Source organism: Aedes aegypti, chromosome 2 (assembly GCF_002204515.2).
Source record: "Aedes aegypti strain LVP_AGWG chromosome 2, AaegL5.0 Primary Assembly, whole genome shotgun sequence".
Taxonomy (NCBI): Eukaryota; Metazoa; Arthropoda; class Insecta; order Diptera; family Culicidae; genus Aedes; species Aedes aegypti.
In genome coordinates this window covers 220,307,090-220,334,502 of record NC_035108.1, presented here as the reverse complement: position 1 = coordinate 220,334,502, position 27,413 = coordinate 220,307,090, and the positions used below count along the sequence as shown (strand labels likewise).

Below are 27,413 nucleotides of genomic sequence, written 5' to 3'. Positions count from 1 at the left end.
TACCCTATTCAATGACATTTTTACGTATTCGAACTATTATTGGCTGTGCGTTAGTTTAGAATAACACGCATTGGACAGCCACATTTTTTTCTTAATTTTGCCGCGAATTTCCATCGTTTCTACTAATAAAAATAAACTAGCATCCAGTCTATAAACGTTATAAGTTCGGTGATACATTCGAGCTTACCTCTCACAAAATACTTATAGTTTGAAACAGCAACCCGTAAAGAGACAAACGTCGATTAGAATACGAGCATTTCAAGTAAAACATCTACCATTCAAAATTATGTGCTCGAAACTTAAAGCTATCCTAAATTCTAATCATAACGGTACATGTAGTCGACTCGAGAAAAAAAATTATTGAGAAATGTATTGAAACTGTTTTTTTTGTCAATTTTATAAAATGACACATAAATTCATGGCGAATAATTTCAGATTTTGAGAACTATCTAGGATAGGACGCAAAAAAGTAGTCAATATTTCATAATGTGGAAGTATCCGTTTTGCTAGTATTCTATTTTATTGTTGATTTTCTTGTTTAAATTCATGTCATGAGGATTTACACAATTATATTGTGTTCCCGTCAAAATATTTGAGATTCAGTTTTGATGCCCCTCATTCATTTGATTTTTATCCAGATGCTTCATAGGTTCTGCGTACATTTTCGAAAATCCTGACTGCTCACGATGGAACTTCAGATAAAATTTTCTCATGTTCGAAACCATTTGCCCTACCTTTGCTCCTGTTTATCAAAGACCTGTGATCGATCAGTGGAGAGCAATTTGCTTCATTCTGGTGGCTGATTTATAGTGCCAAAGGTCTGGAAAAGTGTTGGAACTGTGAGCGCTCGCGACATGGATTAGTTTGCGCTAGTTGGTAATTCGGTGTTTTCCTGATCGAATAAGAAAAATCGTTTTACTTCCTTACGACAGGGGCAGGTTACTTAAGAATTTTCAAAGGGAAATCCTTACAAGCAAAAAGTTGAAATCGGTAGTCACTGCGATTGCGCCGGAAAGCGAAAAGTATCCGTGAGGGAGAATTGGGCTGAAAGTTGGGAGCCAGTAGCAGAAGCAGTGGGCTGAGGAAATCGGATATTCGAAACGGATTTAATCGATCGTCTTTTGAAAAAAGAGAGAGAACACATAGGAGATGGCAGCTACGTCGAATGGAGTGATACGTAGGAGTTCGTGAAGAAAAGAAAAAAGCCATCCTGAGTGAACGACGACATGGAGGGTGTTTTCAGTGTTACAAAGTTGTGATTATCAGTTGAACAAGAAGAACCAGCAGTAGTAACAGCAAGGAAATCAACTGTGCCTCGATTAATGGTATGGTAGATGTCGTATTTACTGAACTTTATTAATGCAGCAAGGGGGCTCAGGAAAGCGCCCCCGAAATTGTTCATTTGAGGCATGTCGTAATGGCAAGAGAGGTAGGTGTTTGCATTTTCCTCCAAGGTACAACCAAATATTTTAGAAACATACCGATTAGCAATTCCTAATCCGAAAGTAGAACTAATCAACGTTTCTACAGAGTGTTCCCGATAGAAAATAATTTATCACATACTTTCGAAAAGCATGTTCTCATAGTTCCACCCATAGGGAAACTAAGAAGAAGAGAAAAATCATGACCCTTTGCGGGAATTGTGTTCACTACAGCTTTTAGCGATGTGTCAAATTTGCAGATTAATAAACCGAAAATAGAAGAATCGACTGATTCAAGTGTACAACACTTGATTGAGCAATTCAGATCTACTGCTTCCTACGAAGTAAAGATTATAATGGTAGTAATTGATTCAAGTGATTCTCGTGAAGAATAAATCAACAGATACGTGCCGTTTATTGAGCATTAATGTAATGTTTAGTGATTTTTATATACTTTCAATTTGTAAGTCCATTTGTTAATGTGGAATATGTAATGAATAATATCTATCATTTGAATGATTAAGGATTTATTTTCGAAATAAATCGTGAAGTATTCTGAAAGGAATCATTATGAGATGAAGAAAAAGTGATATAAACTTAATCAACACTGGATATCGAGAAGGAGGAAAATTAGATTGACAAGAAGTACGTTAGGACCGTATGTAGGTGTGTTGTAGATATGGAACGAGTAAGACGTCATGTGTAGGTATGAACACCGACTGGAGTAGGTGTGCGGTTATTCTCCCACTTGAAACTCTGTGGAGCGGGAGAAAAACAAAATCTCGCGCATGCGATTTCAGGTGTACGATTAATTGTCCCTTCAATTAACAGAATACGCTGTCAACTGGTGTATTTCGTGAATGTTTGGACATTTTGGACTACATATGTGTGTACCATTGACACTTAATCAAACATGCATATAATTGAATGAGCAATGAATCCAATGATTTAAAAAATGATGAGATAAAAGGCTTTTGACTGATTATTATTTGAAAATACATACCTTTTTCACCATACAGAATGCATATTTACAATTTCACACAAGTAGAGCCCCAATGCTTATATATAGCTGATTTATGGACTGAAACAACTCAGGAGACTGTACACTTTGTATTTTGTTTTTCCCTTGACAATTGGTTAGATAAACGACTTTTAGCTTAGATTAGCTAAGGAGTCTAGTTTTACTACGGACTCTAATAGCCCGAGTGGTAAACGCACAGATATTCAGCATAACCATGATTCTAGGTCGAGGACCTTTTCAGGTTGGAAATTTTATCGACATCCCAGGGCACAATCTTCTCGCTTGCCACACGATATATGTGTATGAATAATGATCATTTGGCAAGAATGCTTCCAGTAAATAACTGCACTGAAATATATGATGAAGTAATTAGAACCAGATATAATATTTGTTATTTCGACTACCGTTAACTAATTATAAAAGCTTTTTATGTGAGTTTTGTTCCCTCTCAATTCGACCGCATCGAAAGCCGTGCGGTATACGTTCGCGCCTGACAATCTTGTGATCTTTGGTTAGATTCTAGCCAGCTGCAAATACCCAAATAACAATTTTGAATCTCTTAATATACATTTAAACCTCCATTTACACAATTTCTATGTGTGTAAATTCCACGAACGTTAAATTTCATTCCTAATTCATTCCTACACAGGGTACCTTATGACATCAGATTGCTTTGCGAACACCCAAGCTACACTGCTTATATTCGCATAGTCGACGTAAGCGCCATTATGAGACAAAATGCATTTTTTCATTGATAAGCATTCTTTACCTAATATTACACTGGTTGGACATGCGAACAGCGCTTTTTTGTTCTGAAGTATTTAAACTATATGAGGAAAACGATTGACATGAGCACATACACCAACTTATCCAAAGAAACACCCGGTTTGCAAAGTGTTTATTCAGATATGTTTGCGTATAAACCAGGTTGCTGTGACAGTGACCTGAAGTTTACGTTAATTCATCCATATAATCGTCCATCAAACTCCCTGATTAGACGGATAGAATGGCGTATGCGTTTGCAGATGACGAAAGTAAGAAATTATTCAAAAGTCTCGCCTAGTCAATTTTTGCATTTCAATGATCATCAAATGCACAGATTATTCGACCGAAATCGTTGAAATATTCAAGAATGCAGCTGGGAGCACAAAAACGCATTTTCCCAGCAAAGATAGTAGGGTGCAGAGTTACTTGGGCACTTCCATGATTCACTTTGGCATGAGGATTTTTTCTCGGTCGAATTGTCTGAAACTTTGCACTAAAAAGCGCTTTAGTATGATGCATAATATGGCCAAATATGAGCCAAATATAAAAAAAGACTCACTGCTGAAGTGAATCGAAAGTTTCAAGAATAGGATCCACCTCCCTACTACTGGTTACGTCGACCATGCAAATATGGGCTGTACAGAGAACGTTTTTAGTGTGCAATAGGAGTACAGTCACCCCCCGGAGCGTTGATCCATAACTGTGGGGCGATTCTGAAACAAACGCCAAAACGTAGGGGCTCTTGGGGTAATATGCACTGCCGGGGCAAAACACACCTTGTCAATTTCTCGGTAATAAACTGGTTTTAAGTGAAAAACGCTATGCAGATTGATAAAACGCTTCAAATTGTTGACACCCTGAAAATTTGATACATTTCAAAAAACTCAACTTTCCCGATCATTTCACTTGTTGTGTTGAAAGTGATGAATTGAGAATTTTAGTATTCTTTAACTATAAAACAGATCCTTATAGGCTTGGTTAATTGTTGATGAGATTATTTGACGAAATAACACAACGATTTCTATTTTCCATAACATTTTCTGTTAAACGCCCGGTTGGAGCAACACGCACTCCATTAGTCGGGGTAGAACGATCCATTCCAAAATAAAGTACAATCATAAAAGTTAAGTCATTTGATGTCTTTACTAACGTACTTATGCACAATTGTATCATCTTGTAGACGAAAATCATTCAAAACTCGTATTTTTACGATAAATAAAAATACGTTGAAAACACGATGGTGCATCTTACCTCATTGTTGTGGTGCATCATCAATGAGCTACAGTACAGGTGAAGAAGACCATGATTTGCATATGTATTGGTAACCAAAAAAGTGGTGACGTCACTATTTGGTTGCAAGCACGAGTAGATATGGGATATTTGAAATAAATTGAATGTAACATAAAAAAATGTGGTGCATACCATGAAATTTAATTCGAACTAGATGATTTTTGATTATTGTATTTATCGTTGGACTATTTCAACACAATAGACATAAAAATATTCAAAATAATCATATATTTAATTGAGGTTTGCCTAGCACGAAATAGGGTATTCTATCTGTATAAATAACTAATGTATACTTTTTGATGACGCCGTAAAAACTATTAGTAACCAAGTGTGTAGCTTGTTGTTTCTGAGCAGATGAATAGATTAACACGTTATTAAACAACACTGTGGTGAAAAAATGCTCAGAAAGAATAAGGTACATACTTGGTTATCAATGGCTGGATTATATATCTTGCTTGCGTTTAATCAGCGTTCGTAGTGTTTTCGGCATTACCAATCTTACCGCTTCCTCTAACATGACATGAGTAGAATTGAGCTCATCATGACTGACAAACTCTGACCAACCGGAGTCGTTCAGGCTATCAACATCTGAACTTCGTAGCGATAGAGGGATTGGCCAGCTCAATCGCTTCTAACAAAACATCCATGTTTGAGTCGGAATCACGTATGTTCTGTTCCTTTTGGAACGGTGAAACATCGCAACTATTGACGTTTTTCGATTTCTCCGCCTCCAGTAAACAGTGATTTTGCAAAAGATTAGCCTCAAGTTCCTTCCGCTCGTTCCGTTGATAACGTTGGGAACGACCTCTACTCTCAACACATGATGATTCCGGAGTACGAATGGTGGGAAAAGCTGTAATTGGCATTACGTTTCTTGGTACTGGACAAAGAAATCTTACCGCCTCGGACCAGACTATTTCGATCTGCACCTGTCAACGATTTTCGGATCAAAGCATTGAACACCAAATCGTCAGATGTGAAATGCTGGGAGGATACATAAAGCGATGTACCCGGATCTTTGATGAGCCCACAAAATTTCACCCATTTCGATCGCTTGCTAGGTTCTTTGGGGAAAGTGTGGAAACTTATGCAAATATCACTGTTCTTCGCTTCCTGTGTCGTTATCTTGTATACATTGACTGCACACTGCGGCATTCTATCAAAATTTACCAGAAATTGTTAAAACTGTACGAAATAAAGTGGAAAAACTTCTGAACTCGCGCGCTTTTTGCTTTCGCGTCAATGGATTTTAAATTGTAAACACAAATAGTGACGTAGGCAAGATCAGCGATGTATTGGTGTTAGGTGTCATTTTCAACTTTATACAGTTGTCACACACACTATTATACGGAACTGCGCCACCTGTTCTGTAACTCTTTGGTGCATCATGCCCTTTTGTTTAAGTGCGTCTTGTCTCAATGGACCAATGCACGAGTTCACTAATTTGACGTTTGAGCGGTGCCGAATTCGTTCGTTGCCATGGTCACGTAAATAACACGGCACAGCTCAAACGTCAAATAGTGAATCCGTGCATGGGTCCATGTTGTGGTGCGTTCTGCCGCATGAAGCGGTGCATCGTGCCCCCCATCAATAACACGGTGTGCCAGAAACCGTTATAAACGCAAACAAATGTCCAAGCATTTGGCACCTACCATTCGAAAGATGTAGTATTCAAGCTTCTTCTCCGTGAATTTGAAAATATTTTAACGAGGGTATCGAAAGTTATCGTGACTTGAAGGTTTGAGCTGCTTTGGAAGGAATTTTCACATACTTAACAATTTTCTCCACCAGTGCATCATTATTAATATGTAGACTAGCCAAGTACTCATCAGATATGCATTAAGCATTCAAAAAATATTATATCTACGCATCTTCTCCGAAAATTGGGGTAATTACTTCGACAAATTCAAAAGTTACAATGATTTGTATATTTACCATTATTTTTATGATGTTTAAATAAGAGCTTATTTATATGGCTTTGCTATATTAAAGTACATGATTAACAAATGAAAAAGTGTACAGCACTGACACTCTGGATTCAAAAGATATAGTTGACTACACTGCCCATACTCGCATAACAGTCCCATATTCTATGGGATTCCCTATATAAATGGGACTGTTATGCGAGTATGGGCAGTACACACACTAGTTGACTTACATAATCGAAATTAGTTTGAGAAAACTTTTTCAAAAGACAACATATCTAGAGTACTTTGAAGTTTTGGGAAAGCGAATTCTAAATATTTTTAATTAGCACATTCAATGTATCAACCATTACTAAACCCAACATATTTTTTTTTGTTTATTTTAAAGGCACTCTGTGCTTGTGGGCAGTACTGAGCCGGAATCAGATCATCTGTAGATTCTTTACCGATACAGATCTATTTTCAACTAATCTATATTTACATCTACTTTCACTCTCTTCTACTCTTTTACTCTCACACCGAGCTGGTAGGAGAGTGCTCTGCTGTGAGTTCAATCAAAATCCATAAGCCGTAGTCAATTGTTCTTGCGGTGGTGAATTTTTGCCGTGTTCGTGAGTCGTTTGATACTGGATGGATGTGGTCCTTAAAGCACGGTCCTCCGTACGGCGTCTTCTGAGGCTGCACGGGTTGTTTTTGGAGGGGCTGGGAATCGAACCCATGACCTACCGCTTATGAAACGAAAGCGTAACCTCAAGCCTACGGACCCCCCTTAACATATTCTTGTCAATATGTTAATCAATGTGATTAAAGAGCGTAATTGACCACCCATTGCTGCTTCTTTGTTATTACTTATTATTAGAGCAACTATACCCGGGTAGAGGTGAATAACAAAATAATGGTAAAATAAGAACAAATTTTGCAATCATATCTAGTTTAACCATTATTATGTTATTAATATTTGACATAAATATCTTAACAATAGCAAAACATATGATCATAGCAACATTTGTCATAGGTATGTTATACTTGAAAGTCATGTAATAACTAATTAATAACAAAATATAATATCATGGTAAAATTTGTTATTTAGTCAAAAATACTGAAAAAACATTAAATATCTAAAGAATAACAAACATCGCAATCACAGTAAAATACGTTATTATTTTGTTATTTGAAAACTTTGTTTAAATAATTCATGAGAATAAACCAATATCAAATTTTGCCATAAAAGCTCATTTTACAATTCGCATGATATTTATTGAAGATTTAAACAGAAAATGTTTTTTGCAGGAAAGCGAAAAGTTTATTTTTCAATCATGTTAAATCTAGATATTAAAGTCAAAGAACTAAATTTACCATTTTTTTTTGATCTACTCGTGAATAGCTCATTTAGTTATTATTTTCCTACCAATATCAAAATAATAATATATTTTGAGCTTAATGGTTGCCTATATTTTTGCTATCATTTTGTTATTACAACCCGGGTACATGACTTTCAAGTATAACATACCAATGACAAATTTTGCTATGATTGTATGTTTTGCTATTGATTAAATATTGTCATATACCCGGGTAGAGGAAAATAACAAAAGAATAACAAAATTTACCATTAAAATAGAATGTTTGAATAGCGAAATTTGTTCTTTGTTTGTTTGAAGTAAGAGATAAAATAACAAAAATAATAACGGAGTTTATAAGGCATAAAAAACTAAATCATAACATGTTTTGCCATTATAATAACAAAATAATAGCAGGAATAAAGACAACCGTAAATAACAGAATATGTTATTATTTTGATATTGATAACAAACTAATAACTAAATGAGCTATTCACGAGTAGATCAAAATAACGGTAATTTGAGTTCTTTGATTAGATATTAAAATGTAAGCATGGCTGAAAAACAACCTTTTCGCTTTCCTGCAAAAAACTTTTGCTTTTTGAGTCTTTAATGAATATCATACGAATAGTAAAATAAGCTATTATGGCAAAATTTGATATTTATTTGTTCTTATGAATTATTTCAAAATAATGACATATTTTACTATAATGGCATTGTTTGTTATTCTTTAAATATTTAATGTTTTTAGTTTTTTTACACAAATAACAAATTTTAAATATATTACTTGTTGCTATCTCTGAGGAATCCGTTGGGGACCTCTGCACTTTCATAACAATCATTGGGAGTTTGGAAAATGAAATAACCCCTTTTCATTCGTCTTGGTAAACAAAACGCATAATTACAAAAGTCCTAGAGATCATCGCAACATATTCACTGGCTACACCTCTCGCCAAGCATAATAAAGTCAACAAAATAATAAATGAAGTAAAATAAAAAGTAATTTTTTCATATGTACAAAACTTGACTGACTCAATATGGCGACACCTTTGATGACGAATGATTCAAAGATTTGATGATGTGAAGCATGCAACATCAATCTTAAACGTAATCTATCAGTATCTAACGGAAAAGTCGCTATTTATAGTATCTAACAATTCAAGGATCTTGAACTAAACCGAATATGAGACTTGTTGCATTTAAATGTTTGAAAAACATGACATAAGGTTTATTTCGACTGTAACCGAGTACGAACTATTATAAGAACAAAGATATTAACGTATTCCCTTCGTTAAACAAATAAATTCTGAACCATCATATTTAGCCCGTTTAGAACAGTAGCATAAAGCGATCTCACCAGTTGATAATCCATCCTCGACTGAGCAACAAGGAACCACTTTCAAATTGTTCAGGTTCACCAATATGCTTATTTGGGCTATAATGCATCACTGCCCAGCAACATGATGAACATGAAACAACATTTTCAAAAAATGAACACATTTACTTATGCTGTAACGAAGCACTTTTCTTGAATGAAAGATACAAGTTCAATACAAATTTGTTGAGTTAAACATTATTTTAGACGATTGAAAAATAAATCTTAAAAACGGGTCCAAAACTTCAAAGCACTTCAGTTATGTTATCTTTTGATAAAGTTTTATCAAACTAGCTGCAAAGATGCTTGACTACTATATCTTTTGAATACAGAGTGTCAGTCCTATAAACATTTTTATTTGTAAATTATGTACTTTAATATATAAAACCCTTGTAAATAAGCAAATAAATACAAATCATTGTAACTTTTGATTTTCTCCAAGAAATTATCTCAAATTTTCAGAGAAAATGCTTAGATATTATATGTTTTGAATGCAAAGCTTATGGTTAATTGGCTAGTTTACAAATCAATAACGATGCACTGCTGGAGAAAACTGTGAAGTATGTAAAAATCCCTTCCAAACAGCTCAAAACCTTCAAATCACGATAACCTTCTATTCCCTCGTTAAAATATTTTCAAATTCACGGAGAAGATGCTTGAATACTATATCTTTTGAATGATAGGTGCCAAATTCTTGAACATTTGTTTGCGTTTATAATGGTTTCTGGCACACCGTGATAATAATTCACTCAAAAAAAAGTGTTTGAAAAGAGTAAAGTTTTCCAAAGATCTAGTGTAATTACGATGAAAACTCGCTCAACATCATGTAGAGTGAACCCAAACCAACTAGATTCGTATATTAAAACACTACATAGTTGCTTAGTGTTCATTTTGGCACATCTTCCTTAAGTGGTGCATATTACCCCAGGTCCCCCTATGCTTTTACTAGCACACCATTCGTTTACCTCGCAGATAAATTGCTTTTGTTGTGTTTTGATCCATAATATGAGTCGATTCGATCAATAATAGGGATACTCCTGCCTCCCTGATCCACATCTGTGGGGTGGACATTGTTTGAAATTTCTATTGAAATCGTCACTTTTTCGTAAATAACCGGGAATTTTGAGGTGTGAGTGCCCATAGAAGCATACCTCATATGGATCATACGGATTTTCGAGCCAACACCTCTTTCCATAGCCAGATTAATGTTTTATTGCACAGTCAACTCTTTATAACTTGATATTGAAGGATCGTTTGAGTTAATTTATAGACCATAAAATCAGTAAAAATGCAATCCAAGAGTTCAGTTTTGCGTCGTCCGATAAATTTGGCTCACGGTTTCGCGCATGTTTTCGTCGCCGGAGATTTTTTTTTTTTTTTTTCCTGTTTTCAAGCGTCTTGCTGGGTAGTGCTTCGTGAAGCCCAAGCAGGACAGTTCAGTTTTGCGTCGTCCGATAAATTTGGCTCACGGTTTCGCGCATGTTTTCGTCGCCGGAGATTTTTTTTTTCCTGTTTCAAGCGTCTTGCTGGGTAGTGCTTCGTAAAGCCCAAGCAGGACAGTTCAGTTTTGCGTCGTCCGATAAATTTGGCTCACGGTTTCGCGCATGTTTTCGTCGCCGGAGATTTTTTTTTTTTTCCTGTTTTCAAGCGTCTTGCTGGGTAGTGCTTCGTGAAGCCCAAGCAGGACAGTTCAGTTTTGCGTCGTCCGATAAATTTGGCTCACGGTTTCGCGCATGTTTTCGTCGCCGGAGATTTTTTTTTTCCTGTTTTCAAGCGTCTTGCTGGGTAGTGCTTCGTGAAGCCCAAGCAGGACAGTTCGGTTTCGCGTCGTCCGATAGATTTGGCTCACGGTTTCGCGCATGTTTTCGTCGCCGGAGATTTTTTTTTTTCCTGTTTTCAAGCGTCTTGCTGGGTAGTGCTTCGTAAAGCCCAAGCAGGACAGTTCAGTTTTGCGTCGTCCGATAAATTTGGCTCACGGTTTCGCGCATGTTTTCGTCGCCGGAGATTTTTTTTTTTTTCCTGTTTTCAAGCGTCTTGCTGGGTAGTGCTTCGTGAAGCCCAAGCAGGACAGTTCAGTTTTGCGTCGTCCGATAAATTTGGCTCACGGTTTCGCGCATGTTTTCGTCGCCGGAGATTTTTTTTTTTTATTTATTTATTTATTTATTTTTTTTTTTTTTCCTGTTTTCAAGCGTCTTGCTGGGTAGTGCTTCGTGAAGCCCAAGCAGGACAGTTCGGTTTTGCGTCGTCCGATTGATTTGGCTCACGGTTTCGCGCGTGTTTTCGGCTCCTAAGATTTTTTTTTCTGTTTTGGAGCGTCTTGCTGGGTAGGTATTTGGAAGGCACAAGCAAGACGGTTTGTTTTCGGGACGCCAAGAAGTTTTGCTGTCAGTATCAGTTTTGTGTTCAGTCGAGGATGGATTACCAACTGGTGAGTTCGTTTCATTCTTGTGATAATACATATTTTCTTGAAAGCGTAACTTTTAAGTAATTTTAAAACAAACTTTGTATGGTTCGTCACTATAAGTGTCGGCATTATGCTTTTTTCTTATACAATTTCAATATACATATATTTGTCTCTTTTATACGTTATTAAAAATTATCTTTTGAATTGTTCGACATTGTGAATGTTGACGTATTTTTTAAAACTTGTACCATATCGAGACAAAATGCAACGTAAATACTCATATGTAATTTTCAAAACAAACTATGTATAGTTCGTCACTACAAGTGTCGGCATTATTCCTGTTTCATATAATTTAAAATATATACATGTAATTTTCAGTTTTCGTCATTAATAAAAACATCTTTTGAATTGAGTAGTGTTTGATCCTTCGACCTTGACACTTGCTCCTGCTGGGGCGGGTGATGAGGGCAGGATCAAAAATGTCGCGCGTCGGTAGTGAAGCGGTGAAAAAGTGATCGGTTCGTTAGTAGTGTTTGATCCTTCCACCTTGACGCTGGCTCCTGCGGGAGCGGGTGATGAGGGCAGGATCAAATATGTCGCGCGTCGGTAGTGAAGCGGTGAAAAAGTGATCGGTTCGTAAGTAGTGTTTGATCCTTCGACCTTGACGCTTGCTCCTGCGGGGGCGGGCGATGGGGGCAGGATCAAACTTGTCGCGCGTCGTTCGCTCAGAGAAATGAAAAAGCGCCGCGGATCGCTAGTAGTGTTTGATCTTTTGATCGCGTCGCTTGCTCTTGCGTGGGCGAGTGACGAACACTTGTTCGGCGTTTAATGCGATTATCGAATTATTTCGCGAATCCGGTTAGGCGTGATTATATCATGGCTCGCATCACCAAACATTGGTGACTCCCAGATCTTTACCTTATCCCACTAACCCAATATCCTCTCCATGACAACCGTGGAGATGCAGAGGTGATCTCGGTCTCTAGTAACAACGGTAGTCACACTAACATTCCTTCCCTTCCCCGATGACCGTAAGGACGTGGCCGGCGCCGTTATTGACTTTTAAATTTGAGCTCTCGATTTGTGCACATTGAAGAATGGTAAGCTAATCCCAAGCCCCATTCATTAATTCCCTGTGCAACTTCGATTGTTCTGGTCAATCACGGAGTAGCAACTACGAATTGTACAGTCATCTATGCTTATGCTTATGCTTATGCTAATAACCGGGAATTTTGAGGTGTATTCTGGTAATTTTGTTTTATACAACGTCGCCATTTTTTTTAATCATATTTTGTTTCGAAAAATGATCCATAGTTGATCCATAACTGTATTGTCCATAAAAGCATAACTGTCCCATAAGGAATCGAATCGATGAAATCGATCGATGAAGTTAAATATCTTGTCGGCATAGAAACGTCGATTTAGCGTCGACAATGCCAGTATAAATGCCCTGCAGAATATCATCGTGTTCAATACTAAGCGTTTGGATCTATTTTGAGTACTTTCTCACGGAAATAATTGTAAGGATCGATTTCTTCACCCCCGTTTAGGTCTTAAACCCAGTTAAACTATATGGATAAACGTGGTTTACGGCCTAAGCGAAGGTGAAAAATCGGCCTTCATTGCAAAGCAACAGAAATAAAGCCATATCAGACTCACCGCTTGCTCATAACGATGACTAGGGGATAGGCAAAATGAATGAGATATGCAATTTTGATTCTGATTATGTCCCTGTTACATTTCAAATATCCCATGAAGCGATTCTCAATCCTATCAGCTCCACTTTCAATTATTTTCGAGCCAACTGGAATATATATAAAACATATAACAAAAGTCATCTTGATGTTAACTTTAATTTACAAACAATGCTCTTGAAAATTTAAACAAATTCCATTGTTGAAGCCAGGAGCATTGCAATTCCAAAATGTGAAGTAAAATTTGAATCCGTGATTATAGACGAAGATCTTGAACTCTTGATACGTCTTAGAACGTGAGGAGAAGGCAATCTCAACACAATCGCGATACTGCTATGAAAATTATATGGCAGGATTTGCAGAAACGAATCAAGAAACGTTTTGCACAATTAAAAAACAAAAAATTTGAAAATAAAATTTCTTAATTTGACCCTGGCTTTTGGCCCTTTTGGAAATTATCTAAATTTTTGAAAAAACCGGCATTGAAAGAGGAGAACAAATTATTACCCAGTAAACATTTTGGCTGGTATATTTTTTGCTATACATCATTCTATATGAATCAAATCACTCGTATAAAATGCATGAAAACGCTATATACACCCCAAAGTGGAGGCCATATACGCACTTCCCACGACTTCTTCAGACTTTCCATGGTCAGCAATACGATGCCACAAAATTCCGATAAAAATAAAAAAAACCTTTCCAGCGAGACTCGAATACCAGACCTTTGGATCCCTAACCCAGTACCATACCACTACACCACAGACCGCTTCATGAATAAGGATTGATTATTTGCCAATATGAAAGGAAGTTTGCTCTACAACACACACGCTTTGTTGTTCTTTGAAGCCCACCGTCAGAAGATACCAACCTCGGGTGGTAAATTTCGCTAAGTTATTGCGATTTCATTTGATGCTAGTTTGCATTGATATATGATCTGTCAGTTCATACAACTTGACGCGATTCTAGATTATACTATTTACGGCATGGTTTGTTGTCAACAAAGTTTGTCGACAATGAATCGTAGTGGAGAATTATATACAATTTGTGTTAACATTTATTCGTTTTGATTTGGCATATTGTGCGATTCTGATTTTTGACGTATGAATATGAGATTTTTGGCACACATTCTTATACGATACTTGGTTCACTGGGTACTAACTAATTCCGAAAAAGCTCAAAAACTTGCTATGCAGTTTGAAAGCGCGCACAATTTAAATTTAGGACTTACTAGTCCAATTGAAAATCAAGTTACTCAGGACTTCGAAAATTTTCCCAATTAGGAGAACGTTTTCGAAAATTCTTGGGTTACTCATTTGGAAGAAGTGAGAACAATTGTCAAAAAATTCAAAAATATGAAAGCTCCGGTGATGATGGAATTTTCTACATACTCATATAAAAACTTCCAGAAAGTAGCTTAGCATTCTTAGTTGAATATTTAACAAATGTTTTCAATTAGCATACTTTCCTGACAAATTGAAAAATGCAAAGGTTGTACCAATTTTAAAACCAGAAAAAGATCCTGCAGAAGCTATCGTCCAATCAGTTTGCCTTCCTCCATCAGCGAACTTTTTGAAAAGGTCATTTTGAACAGAATGATGGTCCACATCAACGGAAATTCAATTTTTGCCAATGAACGGATTCCGGTTTGGATTCCGCCATGGACATTCGACCACTCATCAACTTTTACGTGTAACAAATTTGATCCGTTCCAACAAATCTGAAAGCAATTCAACTGGTCTTGCTCTTCTAGACATAGAAAAAGCATTCGACAGTGTTTGGCGTGAAGGCTTGATTGTAACATTAAAAAAACTTTAGCTTTCCAACATACATTGTTAGAATAATTCAAAGTTATCTGTCAAATCGTACACTTCAGGTTAATTATCAGAACTCCAGGTCTGAAAGACTTCCTGTTAGAGCTGGTGTTCCTCAAGGCAGCATTTTGCGACCAATATCTTTGTTTGCGGATGACACAGAACTTTCCGTTAAAAGACGAAGCCTGCGTTTCATATGTAGTCGATTGCAAAAAAGTTTGGATATTTTTTCTTCATACTTGCAAAAATGGAAGATTTCTCCTGATGCTTCCAAAACTCAACTTATACAATTCCCACATAAACCAAAAGCTCTTTATTTGAAACCTTCAAGTAGACATGTTGTCACGTTGAAAGGGGTTCCAATAAAATGGTCAGATGGAGTTAAGTATCTAGGGCTCATGCTTGATAAACAATTAACACTCAAAAATCACATTGATGGCATTCAAGCTAAATGTAATAAATATGTAAAATGTCTTTACCCCTGATTAAGAGAAAATAAAAACGTTGTCTCATCCGAACCTGTGACGATTATTGGGACCCCTACGGTACAGCGTCGCCGCACTATGTATTGTCATCTTCTGGCAGCCTACGTCAGTCGAGAGGAAAAGTGAATGGTCATTGTAAACATATAACATATTGAACTAGTTGGAGATTAGTGGAGTTTATTATAATTTACGATATTAGTTGCTGTTGGCATATAAAAACAAATAATTTAGCGTTATCTTTGATTAACGGAGCTGTAAGTTTGCCAGAATATGAATTACTGTTATGTTATCATGACTATTACTATGTACTTACATGCAAACAATGTTGTTTACAGGCTTTCCCTGATTTGTACAATCAGCCAGTAACTATTACTAGCGAGTGGATTTAAAAATTACACGGTTACTTAGTTAATATGTAGGTATGTCATGAATTTATAGCTAGGCGATATTAATATGAATTTTACCATCGCTAGCTCCCTAACCTCATTCGACTTTGTGGGATTCTTAGGTGTAAGATCAAATGAGTTGCAAAAACTAATTTGTAAGTACTTTATTATACGTAAGCTACTTTTTCTAAACAATAAAACATTATTTCAGTTGAGTCTCTCTCACACCACGAAAGGACTGCGAAAAGTTTCTTTACAAACTCAAAAATTACGATGAGCACCTCGAATCCCACAAGACAAGATGCCCTATCCACATCGTTGGCTGCGTGCATCGGTTGCAAGATATTGGATTCCAATCAGAAGACCGTTACCTGCAGCAAGTGCTATGCATTATGGCATGGTAGCTGTGCTGGTATTCCCGACGGTTTCGACGGGCCATGGCGATGCAATCATTGTTCTACGTTCTGTGGTTCCGTAGCGGGTTCAATATCGTCGACAAAGTCTACATCCAGTGCTCGACTGAGACTCAAACAGCTGCAAGAGCTTAAAGCTTTGGAAGATAAGATTCAGCTCGAGAGAGCTGAGAGAGAGCGCAGATTCCTATTGGAAAAGCACAGTTTAGAAGCCGAAGCTGAAGCCGAAGAGACGGGATGCGGCAGTATCAGGAGCAGCGCCAGTCGTCTCCGAAACCGTCATCGTGATGTGAATACATGGGTTGAAGCCACGAACATTGCGAAGCAAAGTCTGCAACAAACGGAGGGTTTTGAGCAACCACCAGTAGGTGTCCACACGTCTACACCAGTGAGTGATGCTGGAGCAATTCCAAAAACTCATCCTGTGGATTCAAGAGTGGATGATAAACAGCAGCAGCAGGTCGACCAAGGTCAGCAAAATCAGCTCAACGTGTTAAATACGCCCCTCGGATTGCCGAAGCACATGCTCCCCCCGAAGAAGCCTTCGGGCATACTGGAGCCAACGCTTCCCGCCATCCCATCGGCGAACGCTCAGCTTGATGCGTATGCTAGTCAGAACGTCGGTCATTATACCTCTCAGCCATCAACACATGCTATTCCGGGGTCAGTTTTTCCATCGGGGATTGGCACTCAATGTAAAGTGATGTTTCCATCAGCGACTGCCACTGATTTCCAATCATCTCAACCAACCCGGCCTGGATTACTAACGCAGCAACTACAGAGCAACGTTATTCGGTCTTCTTTACAATTACCTCATCCAACTACAACTGTTCAGTCACAGTATCGATACGTTCCACCTTCATCGATTCCAGGGGCAATACCTGTGACAACAACCTCGATGTTCCCGAGCTTACGTCCGTTGAATCAATCAGAGTATGTACCATGGAATCAGCAGGCTAGTATGCAGTACATGCCTAATTTGGTACCCGAACATTCGTCCCAATCAACTGGTGGACTCATCAGCGCACAGCAGTTAGCAGCAAGACAGGTTGTATCGAAAGAACTCCCGAAGTTCTCTGGAGATCCACTTGAGTGGCCAATGTTCTTGAGTGCCTTCGAGTCCACGACAGCAATTTGCGGAATTCAACCCGACGAAAATCTGGCTCGGCTCCAAAGAAGCCTGGTAGGGAAAGCTAGAGAAATGGTACAAAGTATACTCACCCTACCATCAGCGATTCCAGAAATTATAGCTACGCTGCGCGATGAATGCGGCCGCCCAGAACAATTGGTACATTGTTTGTTATCCAAGGTCAGGAATGCGCCTCCACCTAATGTTAATAAACTGGAAACAATAGTCACGTTCGGTCGAGAAGTTCGTAATCTCGTGACGTACATCGAAGCTGCAAATCTGCAAATGCATTTAGCGAACCCTATGCTGCTTTCAGAGCTCGTCGCCAAGCTGCCACCGAGTATGCGTCTGGATTGGGGCTTGCACTCCCAGCGCACGCAGGACGCTTCAATAAGGGCGTTCAGTGATTATGTGTCGTCTCTGAAGACAGCAGCAAGCCACGTTAGTCTGCCATTAGAGTCAATTCATGCGGATGATTCCCGAAGGGCGAAGAAAGAGAAGAGTGGTTTTGTTAATGCTCACGCATTGGAGCAAGAACCAAATAATTCTGTCAGCAGATGGAAGGAGAAGTTAGAGGCTAAGCCGTGTCTTGGGTGCCATCAAACTGATCACAAAGTACGATTTTGTAACAAATTCAAAAGTCTCTCAATTGCCGAACGGTGGACCTTTGTTGAGAAAAATGGAATGTGTCAGCGATGCCTGGTTGCGCATGGCAAATGGCCGTGCCGTACAAAGCAGCCTTGTGGGATTGACGATTGCAAGGATTTGCATCACAAGATGCTGCATCCCGGCAAAAATACGCAAGCCAGCATCACCACTTCTCCCTCGCCTGCTTTGGTCACCATCCATAATCAAAAACAATCTTCCACACTTTTCAAAGTTCTACCTGTAAGGCTCTTTGGAAAGAACAAATCGTTGAATGTATTTGCTTTCCTCGACGATGGCTCAAATAAAACACTACTGGAGAATTGCATTGCCAACGAGTTAGGACTCGACGGCGAGAAACAGTCTCTCGTGCTTCAATGGACCTCAAACGTTACTCGGAGAGAAGCAGCGTCGAAAAGAGTAGAACTGGACATCGCTGGGATTGGGAATGCTCATAAATACCACCTCACGGATGTGTGCACCGTGGAAGAACTTGGACTACCACGGCAGAGTTTAGACTACCCGGAACTTTCCAAACACTTCCCTTATCTTCAAGGTCTGCCGGTCAGTAGCTATCAAGAAGCGAAGCCACAAATACTCATCGGACTAGCGGATGCCAGGTTGAAATTGGCTTTGAAATCAAGAGAGCGTCGGGATGGAGAGCCTATCGCCTCAAAGACTCGATTAGGATGGACGGTATTCGGTGGGCGACGGTCTGTTCCAGAAAGTGTGCAAGTTATGGTTCACGAAATCACCGAATCAGATGAAAACATTCATGATGTTATCAAAGAATATTTCGATAGCGAGAATTTTGGAATAATCGGAGCACGTCCTCCAGAGTCTCCTGAGGATCAGCGTGCACGCAAAATCCTTCAGAGCACCACAAAACGAACGACCACTGGGAGGTACGAGACTGGTTTATTATGGAAAACCGACAATGTTGAATTTCCAAACAGTTTCTCAATGGCTGAGCGACGAATGAAGTGTCTGGAACGTCGTTTAGAAAAGGATCCGGATTTGAAGAAAATTGTAAACGATCAACTGCTGGAATACTTAGAGCGCGGGTATGCCCATATAGCTATGGATGATGAAATTCAAAGCGCAGACCCGCGACGCGTTTGGTATTTGCCATTGGGAATTGTTCGAAACCCACGCAAACCAGGCAAGGTACGAGTTGTTTGGGATGCGGCGGCAAAAGTAAAGGATGTCTCGCTAAATTCCATGCTGCTGAAGGGACCGGACCTACTGGTTTCCCTTCCTTCAGTAATCTGCAGATTTCGCCAGAGGAAATTCGCCGTTGCAGGTGACGTTAAGCAGATGTTTCATCAGCTTCAGATAAGGAAGGAAGATCGGCATTCGCAAAGGTTCCTTTATCGAGCAGATCCAGCAGATCCTCCAGCTATTTATGTAATGGATGTTGCTACATTTGGAGCTGCGTGCTCCCCCTGCTCAGCGCAGTACGCGAAGAATTTAAATGCAACGGAATACCAAAATACATTTCCGGAAGCCGCCACAGCGATCATCGAAAATACGTATGTGGATGACTTCCTTGACAGCCGCGATACTGCAGATGAAGCCGCCCAATTGGTAATCGATGTTCGAGAAGTCTTCAGCAAAGCGTGTTTTGAAATCCGAAACTGGCAGTCCAACTCTGAAGAAGTTTTAAGCCGCGTTGGGGAAGGAAACCCTGAAGACGTCAAAAGATTTTCCGTGGACAAAACCATGGATTCCGAACGCGTATTGGGAATAAGCTGGATTCCCGAGACAGATGTATTCGTTTTCAACTTGCAAGTGCGTGATGATCTCAAACATTTGTTATACGGTGAAATAATACCGACCAAGCGGGAGGTGCTCAGGGTGGTAATGAGTGTCTTCGACCCACTCGGATTCATTGCCACCTACACAATCCATGGCAAGATCCTCATCCAAGACATTTGGCGGTCTGGCATTGGATGGGATGAACGAATCTTGCCGAGGGACTTCGCCAACTGGCAGCGATGGATCAAACTATCTTCAGAGCTGAGCAATGTGAGCATTTCGAGGTGTTACTTTCCCAATTATGCTCCGGAGAGTCTCGAATCAACAGAGTTAGTTGTGTTCACCGATGCCAGTGAGATGGCTTACTGTTGCGTCGCTTATTTTCGCATAATGGATCGAGGGGTTCTGAGATGTGCGTTGGTTTCTGCGAAATCAAAAGTAACCCCTTTGAAACCGCAGTCAATTCCACGGAATGAACTAAATGCTGCTGTGATGGGAGTACGGTTGGCGAATGTTATAAATGAGAGTCACACTTTGCCAATTACAAAACGAACATTTCTGACCGATTCCAAATGTGTAATATCTTGGTTGAGATCTGATCCGCGAAAATATCGGCAATATGTATCATTTCGCGTCGCAGAAATTCTTGATACTAGTCGCCCTTCAGAATGGAAATGGATACCAACTCAAGTGAATGTGGCAGATAAAGGTACAAAATGGGGTAAATGCGGACCGTCACTCGACCCTAGTAGCGAATGGTTTACCGCTCCTGAATTTTTATTCCAACCATCGAGTAGTTGGCCAACAAAATACCCGGATTCAGACGAAAATGGTGAGGAGCTGAGGGCAGTTGTTGCTTATCATAGCACAACTGACGATTGCATTGTTAAGTTCGAAAACTTTTCAACATTTCAAGGCTTACTTAAAAGAATTGCTATGGTATATCATTTCATTCATGGATGTCGCCATCGTGTACGTGAACGTACATCATCGTCCACCGCGCTGTTAACACAAGAGGATTACATGGCTGCGGAGAACGGTCTTTGGCGAATGATTCAGTCGGAAAAATTTGCCGATGAAAAAGTTTCTCTTCAAGCGAATCCTGGGCGTTCATCAAACAACCAGTGCAAACTAGGGAAAAACAGTTGGATGTTCAAATTTTCACCATTTCTCGACGACAATGGGATCGTTAGGATGGATAGTCGAATCGATCCCGAGGCCGCTTATTTTGCGTATGACTTTCGTAATCCTATTATTGTTCCAAGAGAACACTACGTCACCAACCTGTTGATCAGTCACTTTCATCAACGTTACGGACATGCCAACACAGAGACTGTGCTTAATGAACTGCGACTGAAGTATTACATCCCCAAGATGCGATCAACGGTGAAGAAGGTAGTCAACCGATGTCAATGGTGCCGTGTGTATCGTGCTAAGCCAACACCCCCAAGAATGGCACCGTTACCTCAGCCAAGGGTAAGTCCCTACGTACGTCCTTTTACCTTTGTGGGCCTTGATTATTTTGGACCAATGATCGTAAAGCGTGGTCGAACTAACATCAAACGTTGGGTTGCACTTTTTACGTGCTTAACTGTGAGGGCGTTGCATCTGGAAGTGGTGCATACTTTGTCGGCCGAGTCGTGCAAAATGGCTATTCGGCGCTTTTTGGCACGACGCGGTGCACCACAAAAGATTTATAGCGACAACGACACCAACTTTCGCGGAGCTGCCAAAGAGCTTTCAGATGAGATTAACGCTATCAACCGAGAGATTTCAGGAACGTTCACGAATGCTGATACTGAATGGCACTTTAACCCTCCGGCTGCCCCACATATGGGCGGAGTGTGGGAGAGGAAAGTTCGTTCTGTGAAGGAGGGATTGAAAGTGCTTTCGCATAAAAGGCATTTGGACGATGAAGGCTTCATCACATTGCTGGCAGAGATAGAAATGATTGTTAATTCGCATCCTTTAACGTTCGTGCCTCTGGAGTCACCAGGACAACCCGTTCTGACTCCAAATCATTTCTTAATGATGAGTTCCAGTGGAGTTAATGCCGAATCTAGAATCCCGATACAAGAGTCCACTGCTTTGAGAACGAATTGGAAGCTTATGCTGCACTTAACTGACCAGTTCTGGAAACGGTGGATCAAAGCTTATCTACCCACGATCGCCAGGAGAACGAAGTGGTTTGCAGGGGTGCGTCCATTAAAAGAAGGAGATCTTGTAATCATTGTGGACGAGTCCGTGCGAAATGGGTGGCAACGTGGTCGTATTTTGCGGGCTCATTTGGCACCGGATGGACAGGTACGAAAAGTAGATGTTCAAACGGAGTTTGGAGTTGTAAGCCGTCCGGCTATAAAGGTAGCTCTGCTTGAGATATTGGAGGAAGGTAAGACCACCTAACCTGGTGGCATTACGGGCCGGGGTGTGACGATTATTGGGACCCCTACGGTACAGCGTCGCCGCACTATGTATTGTCATCTTCTGGCAGCCTACGTCAGTCGAGAGGAAAAGTGAATGGTCATTGTAAACATATAACATATTGAACTAGTTGGAGATTAGTGGAGTTTATTATAATTTACGATATTAGTTGCTGTTGGCATATAAAAACAAATAATTTAGCGTTATCTTTGATTAACGGAGCTGTAAGTTTGCCAGAATATGAATTACTGTTCTCATAATAATTGTACATACCACGAATTCATTCCAGGATACTCAAGCAGAATCATTTCAGCTTTTTCCTCAGGATCATGATTCTTATCAAAACCATTCCCATTTTTTCAGAATCATTCTTGGATTCTGACAAGAATTGTTTTTAAATATTTAACAGAATCCTACCAGAGTTCATATAAAATCTTTGCACGTTTCTTTCCAAACATTCTAAGAATTTCATAAGAAACATTGCAGACATCTCATCTGAAATTATGGGATTCTCCGATTGTATGACGTTTGCCAGAATCAATTTGCCAGAATGATTTTTGCCAGAAAACCATTCCCTAGAATGTACCATTCGCCAGAAAGCCATTCCTCAGAATGGACCATTTGCCAGAAAACCATTCCCCAGAATCATTTTTTGTAATTAATTTTCAACCTTGAAATCAAGTGATCAAATTTGTGAAAAAAATAAGGTTACAAATTTTAATATACCTGTCATTTTGGTATCTTGAATATAGTCATTTTATTTGTACTTATAGCATAAAATATTGTGTAGCGAACTTTCAGATTGGACTACTAGCACTGCACAGGTACAGCGAAAATAAATTGAAATTTAAAGTCACTTCTGCAGTACATCAATCGCGTCATGAATGTTGCGCCAAAGCACATTATATCATTGTAGTTTTATAACAAGTATATTACAACGCAGTCAATTATTATATACTTGTTATAAAACTACAATATTAGCATGCTATTTAGTCTATTTTTAACAATCCTTCGCATACAATTTTATGCATTTTTCACAATGTGAAAGATGTGAGGCGAAACTAACGTAAGATAACCTATTTTTTGCTATAAAGCTTTTTTGCTAGCCTTTGATTGAAAGAAGGGAAAATTATGTTTAAAATATGACAAGTTTAGCGCCCATATTTTTTTTTAACAATATAACTCTAATGATGCAGCCTTAAGGCGAAGTAGGCCGTCATTGAAATTTGTACGCGCCGTTGATGATTGTTGCAAATTCATCTCACGATTTCGAATCAAAGAAAATCAGTTGGTTTTACACTAATACAGCTGAAAAAGTATCAGCACACTTCATGTATGTTGGCGCGTACAGTGATACATTTTCAAGTCAATATAAACTATCCAAAATGAGTTTTATCACTTTGAAATGGCACGCTGCAAAGTCATCATTGCTGCCAAAACGAATGACGGGCTACTTTGCCTTAACGTTTTTTCGGTCATATATTTTTACCCATTATTCAACCGTTGAAAAGATCGCTTAACTTTTTTACTTTTTAAAATAATAATACACGCGTTATTTTTGTTTTAAAATGATTATACACTATTTGCGACAGGCTGCCGAAAGAACTCTTCAACCTTCAGTATTTACCTTGATAATTAGTTTCAGCAATCAGGTACCGGAGCTATTTGGAAGTTTGCCAAGTGACCATGATTTATGATGGAAACCCAAAAACTTATTTTATTTTTAATCCTCTTTGCAGACATTTTTATTGCCACCAGTCTGTCTTTGATTTTTTCAAACGGTATTTTTTTTAAATTGATATGACATTATATTGGTTAAATAATTTCCATTGCTTCTATCAGTTGAAGACAACAAAACACCTTTGTGGTATAATTATGAAGAACAGCCAATTATATAAAGAAAGGTAAATCTACTATGAAGCGTATACGTCCTTTCATTAGTTAGCCTAAAGAACAGCTTAATATTCAAAGAGAGGAAAATCATTAATAAAATGTTGAAAATACAGTTGCCCATAATAGCTTATATAAAATAGTCTGGAAGATGATCTTTATAACATTAAAATAAAAATTATTTCATGAAAAGTATATACACTTTGGAAGTATATTAAACCTTCTTCTTCTTATCTAGCGTTACGTTCTAACTGGGACACAACCTACTTCTCGGCTTAGTGTTCTTACAAGCATTTCTACAGTTATTAAATAAGAGTTTAAATTGTCAATTGACCATTTTTTTATGTGTATATCGTGTTGCAGGTACGAAGATACTCTATGCCCTGGGAAATCGAGAAAAATTTCAATCCGAAAAAAATCTATACCGGTGGGCTTTTAACCAACGTCCATCAGCTTATCCTTGCTGAATAGCTGCACGTTTACCCTGCAGCTATTTGCCCTCTTAGTCTATAATATCAAAATTGCTTTAAAATATTTGATAAAACTCACAGTTAAAAATCTTACGAACTATTTTTTTCTCATATAATGATATATTGTACGCTGAAAATCATAATAATTCGAAGGATTTACGCGCAAAAGAATTGATATGCAAAGCATAGTAACAGGGTAATATCATTTTCTGTGAAATGGTCTTTCTGAGGAATGACTTTCTGGGGAATGGTCCATTCTGGCAAATGGTTTCCCAAAATGTACGACGATTTTATCCACCGTGTTTTGCAGGTGTGATGTTATTTGTATGAATAAATGAGTTATTACGTGAACTTTGATGTGATTTCTGGTTGTCTGGGTTTCTGGCAAAATATCCATTCAAACGATTGTACGACATTTCCTAGAATGACGTTCCTCAGAATGGGGCAATCCCCAGAATTCCATTCCCCAGAATGGGACATTCCCCAGAAAACCATTCCCCAGAATGGAACACTCCCCAGAAAAAAAAAACAAGAGATTTTTGGGGTTTTGAAATCCAGTTAAATGGTAAATAGTAAATAGTGAACGCATTTAACTGCAAAATTCGAGGAAACCCAAATTAAAGTTTTCATAGGTGAAACATTTTCGTATTTTTTTAACGGCAGGTTTGTTGCAGCCATTAATATTCTGACTGGAGAATCTTTAAATTCTAAATTCCAGAAATTCATCAAATACAGCGCTACCTATGATAGGAAATGTAATTCGAACCGTTTGGGCAATTTTTATATACTTTTGACGATTTTTTCCTTACATATTTCAAGCACGTTTAGTACCTCCTTAGAGCTGATGGACTCTGTTAAAATGTCTACAGTACATTACAGTTTACAGTCTGATCAATATGGGCCACCCTACACAGTTAAAAATTATGAAGATTACACGTCATGTTAACTTCATTTATGCAATGTAAACATGACGTCATGTGAATTTAAGTCTGAAATATTGTAAAAATGTGTTATATGTCATGTAACCACAGAGGATCCTGCTGGATTACATCATATATAATTGAAGTTTACATGACATATCATGTAAATATTTATGATACTCCACGCTCCAATTATGTGCATTATATGTCTCAGAAATTTACACGTTTCGTTCGTACTGTGTAGTGCACACAGACTACGATATTTTGTAGCTATTTAGTTTTGCTATAAAAAGAAATAACCAAAGACAATTCAAATTTTCTAGTGTTATTCTGTTCCATTAATCTACATAATTACGAAGACAAAAAACCTAGGAAGAACAGCATATGTTCAAAAGAAGGAAGAATATTTTATGAAAGCAGAAAAACAAATCCCATCAATTTATTTTGTACATATAAGGAATATTACACTATACAAAACACCCTTTGAAAATACAATTAGAAAGAACAGCCAATTTTAAAAGAAAGAAGAATAACTATAAAAACTAAAAAAAAAAACAATAGCTTGGGTTAAGCTTGATCATGAAACATAGTATAACATATGTAAGAGCAGATTATCTTAAACGGTTGTGCTACTTTTCCTCAAATGTCGGTTCCCCAAATGTCGTTTCCCTGAACGCCAGTTCCCAGAATGCCAGTGCCCCGAACAATCCGTTTCCCTGAATAGCCTAGTTCCCGGAAAGGTTTTGGCTCTCATAATTGTCATAACTTTTTGTGTTTTAAAGTGGTGAACGAACCAGTCATCTGATATGCACCCTTCTTCACCTTATTGGCGGTTCTTTCGAATTTCACCATCATCGGCATTTTTGACAAGATGTATTTAGTCGAGGATGACGTTATACACAGTTAAAAATAATGAAGATTACACGTCATGTAAACTTCATTTATGCGATGTAAACATGACATCATGTAAATTTAAGTCTAAAATCATGTAAAAATGTGTTATATGCCATGTAATCACATATAATCCTGCTTGTTTACATGACATATAATTGAAGTTTACGTGACATATCATGTAAATAAATATGACATTCCACGCTCCAATTATGTGCATTATATGTCTCAGAAATTTACACGTTTCGTTCGAACTGTGTAATCTATATTGTCTTCTTATTTTAATTGCCAATCATTCATTCTAGTTCAGCTCCCAGTCCTTCAAGACTATTCTTGCACCTGTTTGAACTGCAGCACTTGTCGGGGAAACGAGTCATTCGGGGAAATGTCTTTCGGGGAAACTAGTCATTTGGAGAGGTGGCATTCCGGGAAATGATATTCAGGGAAATAACAGTAGCACAATCATGTTAAGCATTTGCCCTATAAGATTTCGGTTGGGTCTGCGATGAACCACGTAGTCATTTATTTCGGATTTTCAAAACCATGTCCGTATAAACGTTTTTAAAATTTGTAAGGGCCGTGTCTTTGGCCTAACCATGCTCCCCCCTCGTAGATGACCAAGTGGTTTATGGACGGCCCCTTAGATGGTTTTCGTGAGACAAGGGAAGCAAACACTCACCGTTCAAAAGGTTTTTTTTAACTCAATTTCAATGCGAATAAACATGAGATCCATAATAATGATTTTGACAAAATAATATTTTGGCTGATTTGACGTATTTGTCCGGAATTTGAAGCTTCTGGAAATTCGAATCAATTCAGTAGGTACATTTTTTAACGACAAAAAAACTGAGTCATCAAATTTATTTTTTCCACTATTTAAAAACGTATAAAAACGATTCAGGGGAATGTACCATTCTGGGGAATGGTTTTCTGCGGGAATGTCCCATTCTGGGGAATGG

General features: G+C 38.4%; 1 protein-coding gene across 1 annotated transcript in view; it reads left to right on the top strand.

The window, feature by feature from the left end:
- The first annotated feature begins 740 nt into the window (after positions 1-740).
- The window catches only part of LOC5567711, a 68,068-nt gene continuing 41,395 nt past the window's right edge, over positions 741-27,413 (top strand). Inside the window, exon 1 of the mRNA XM_001651827.2 lies at positions 741-1,429. Within this exon, the coding sequence (XP_001651877.2) occupies positions 1,418-1,429 (12 nt within the window). The 5' untranslated portion in view covers positions 741-1,417. The remainder of the gene's footprint in view (positions 1,430-27,413) is intronic.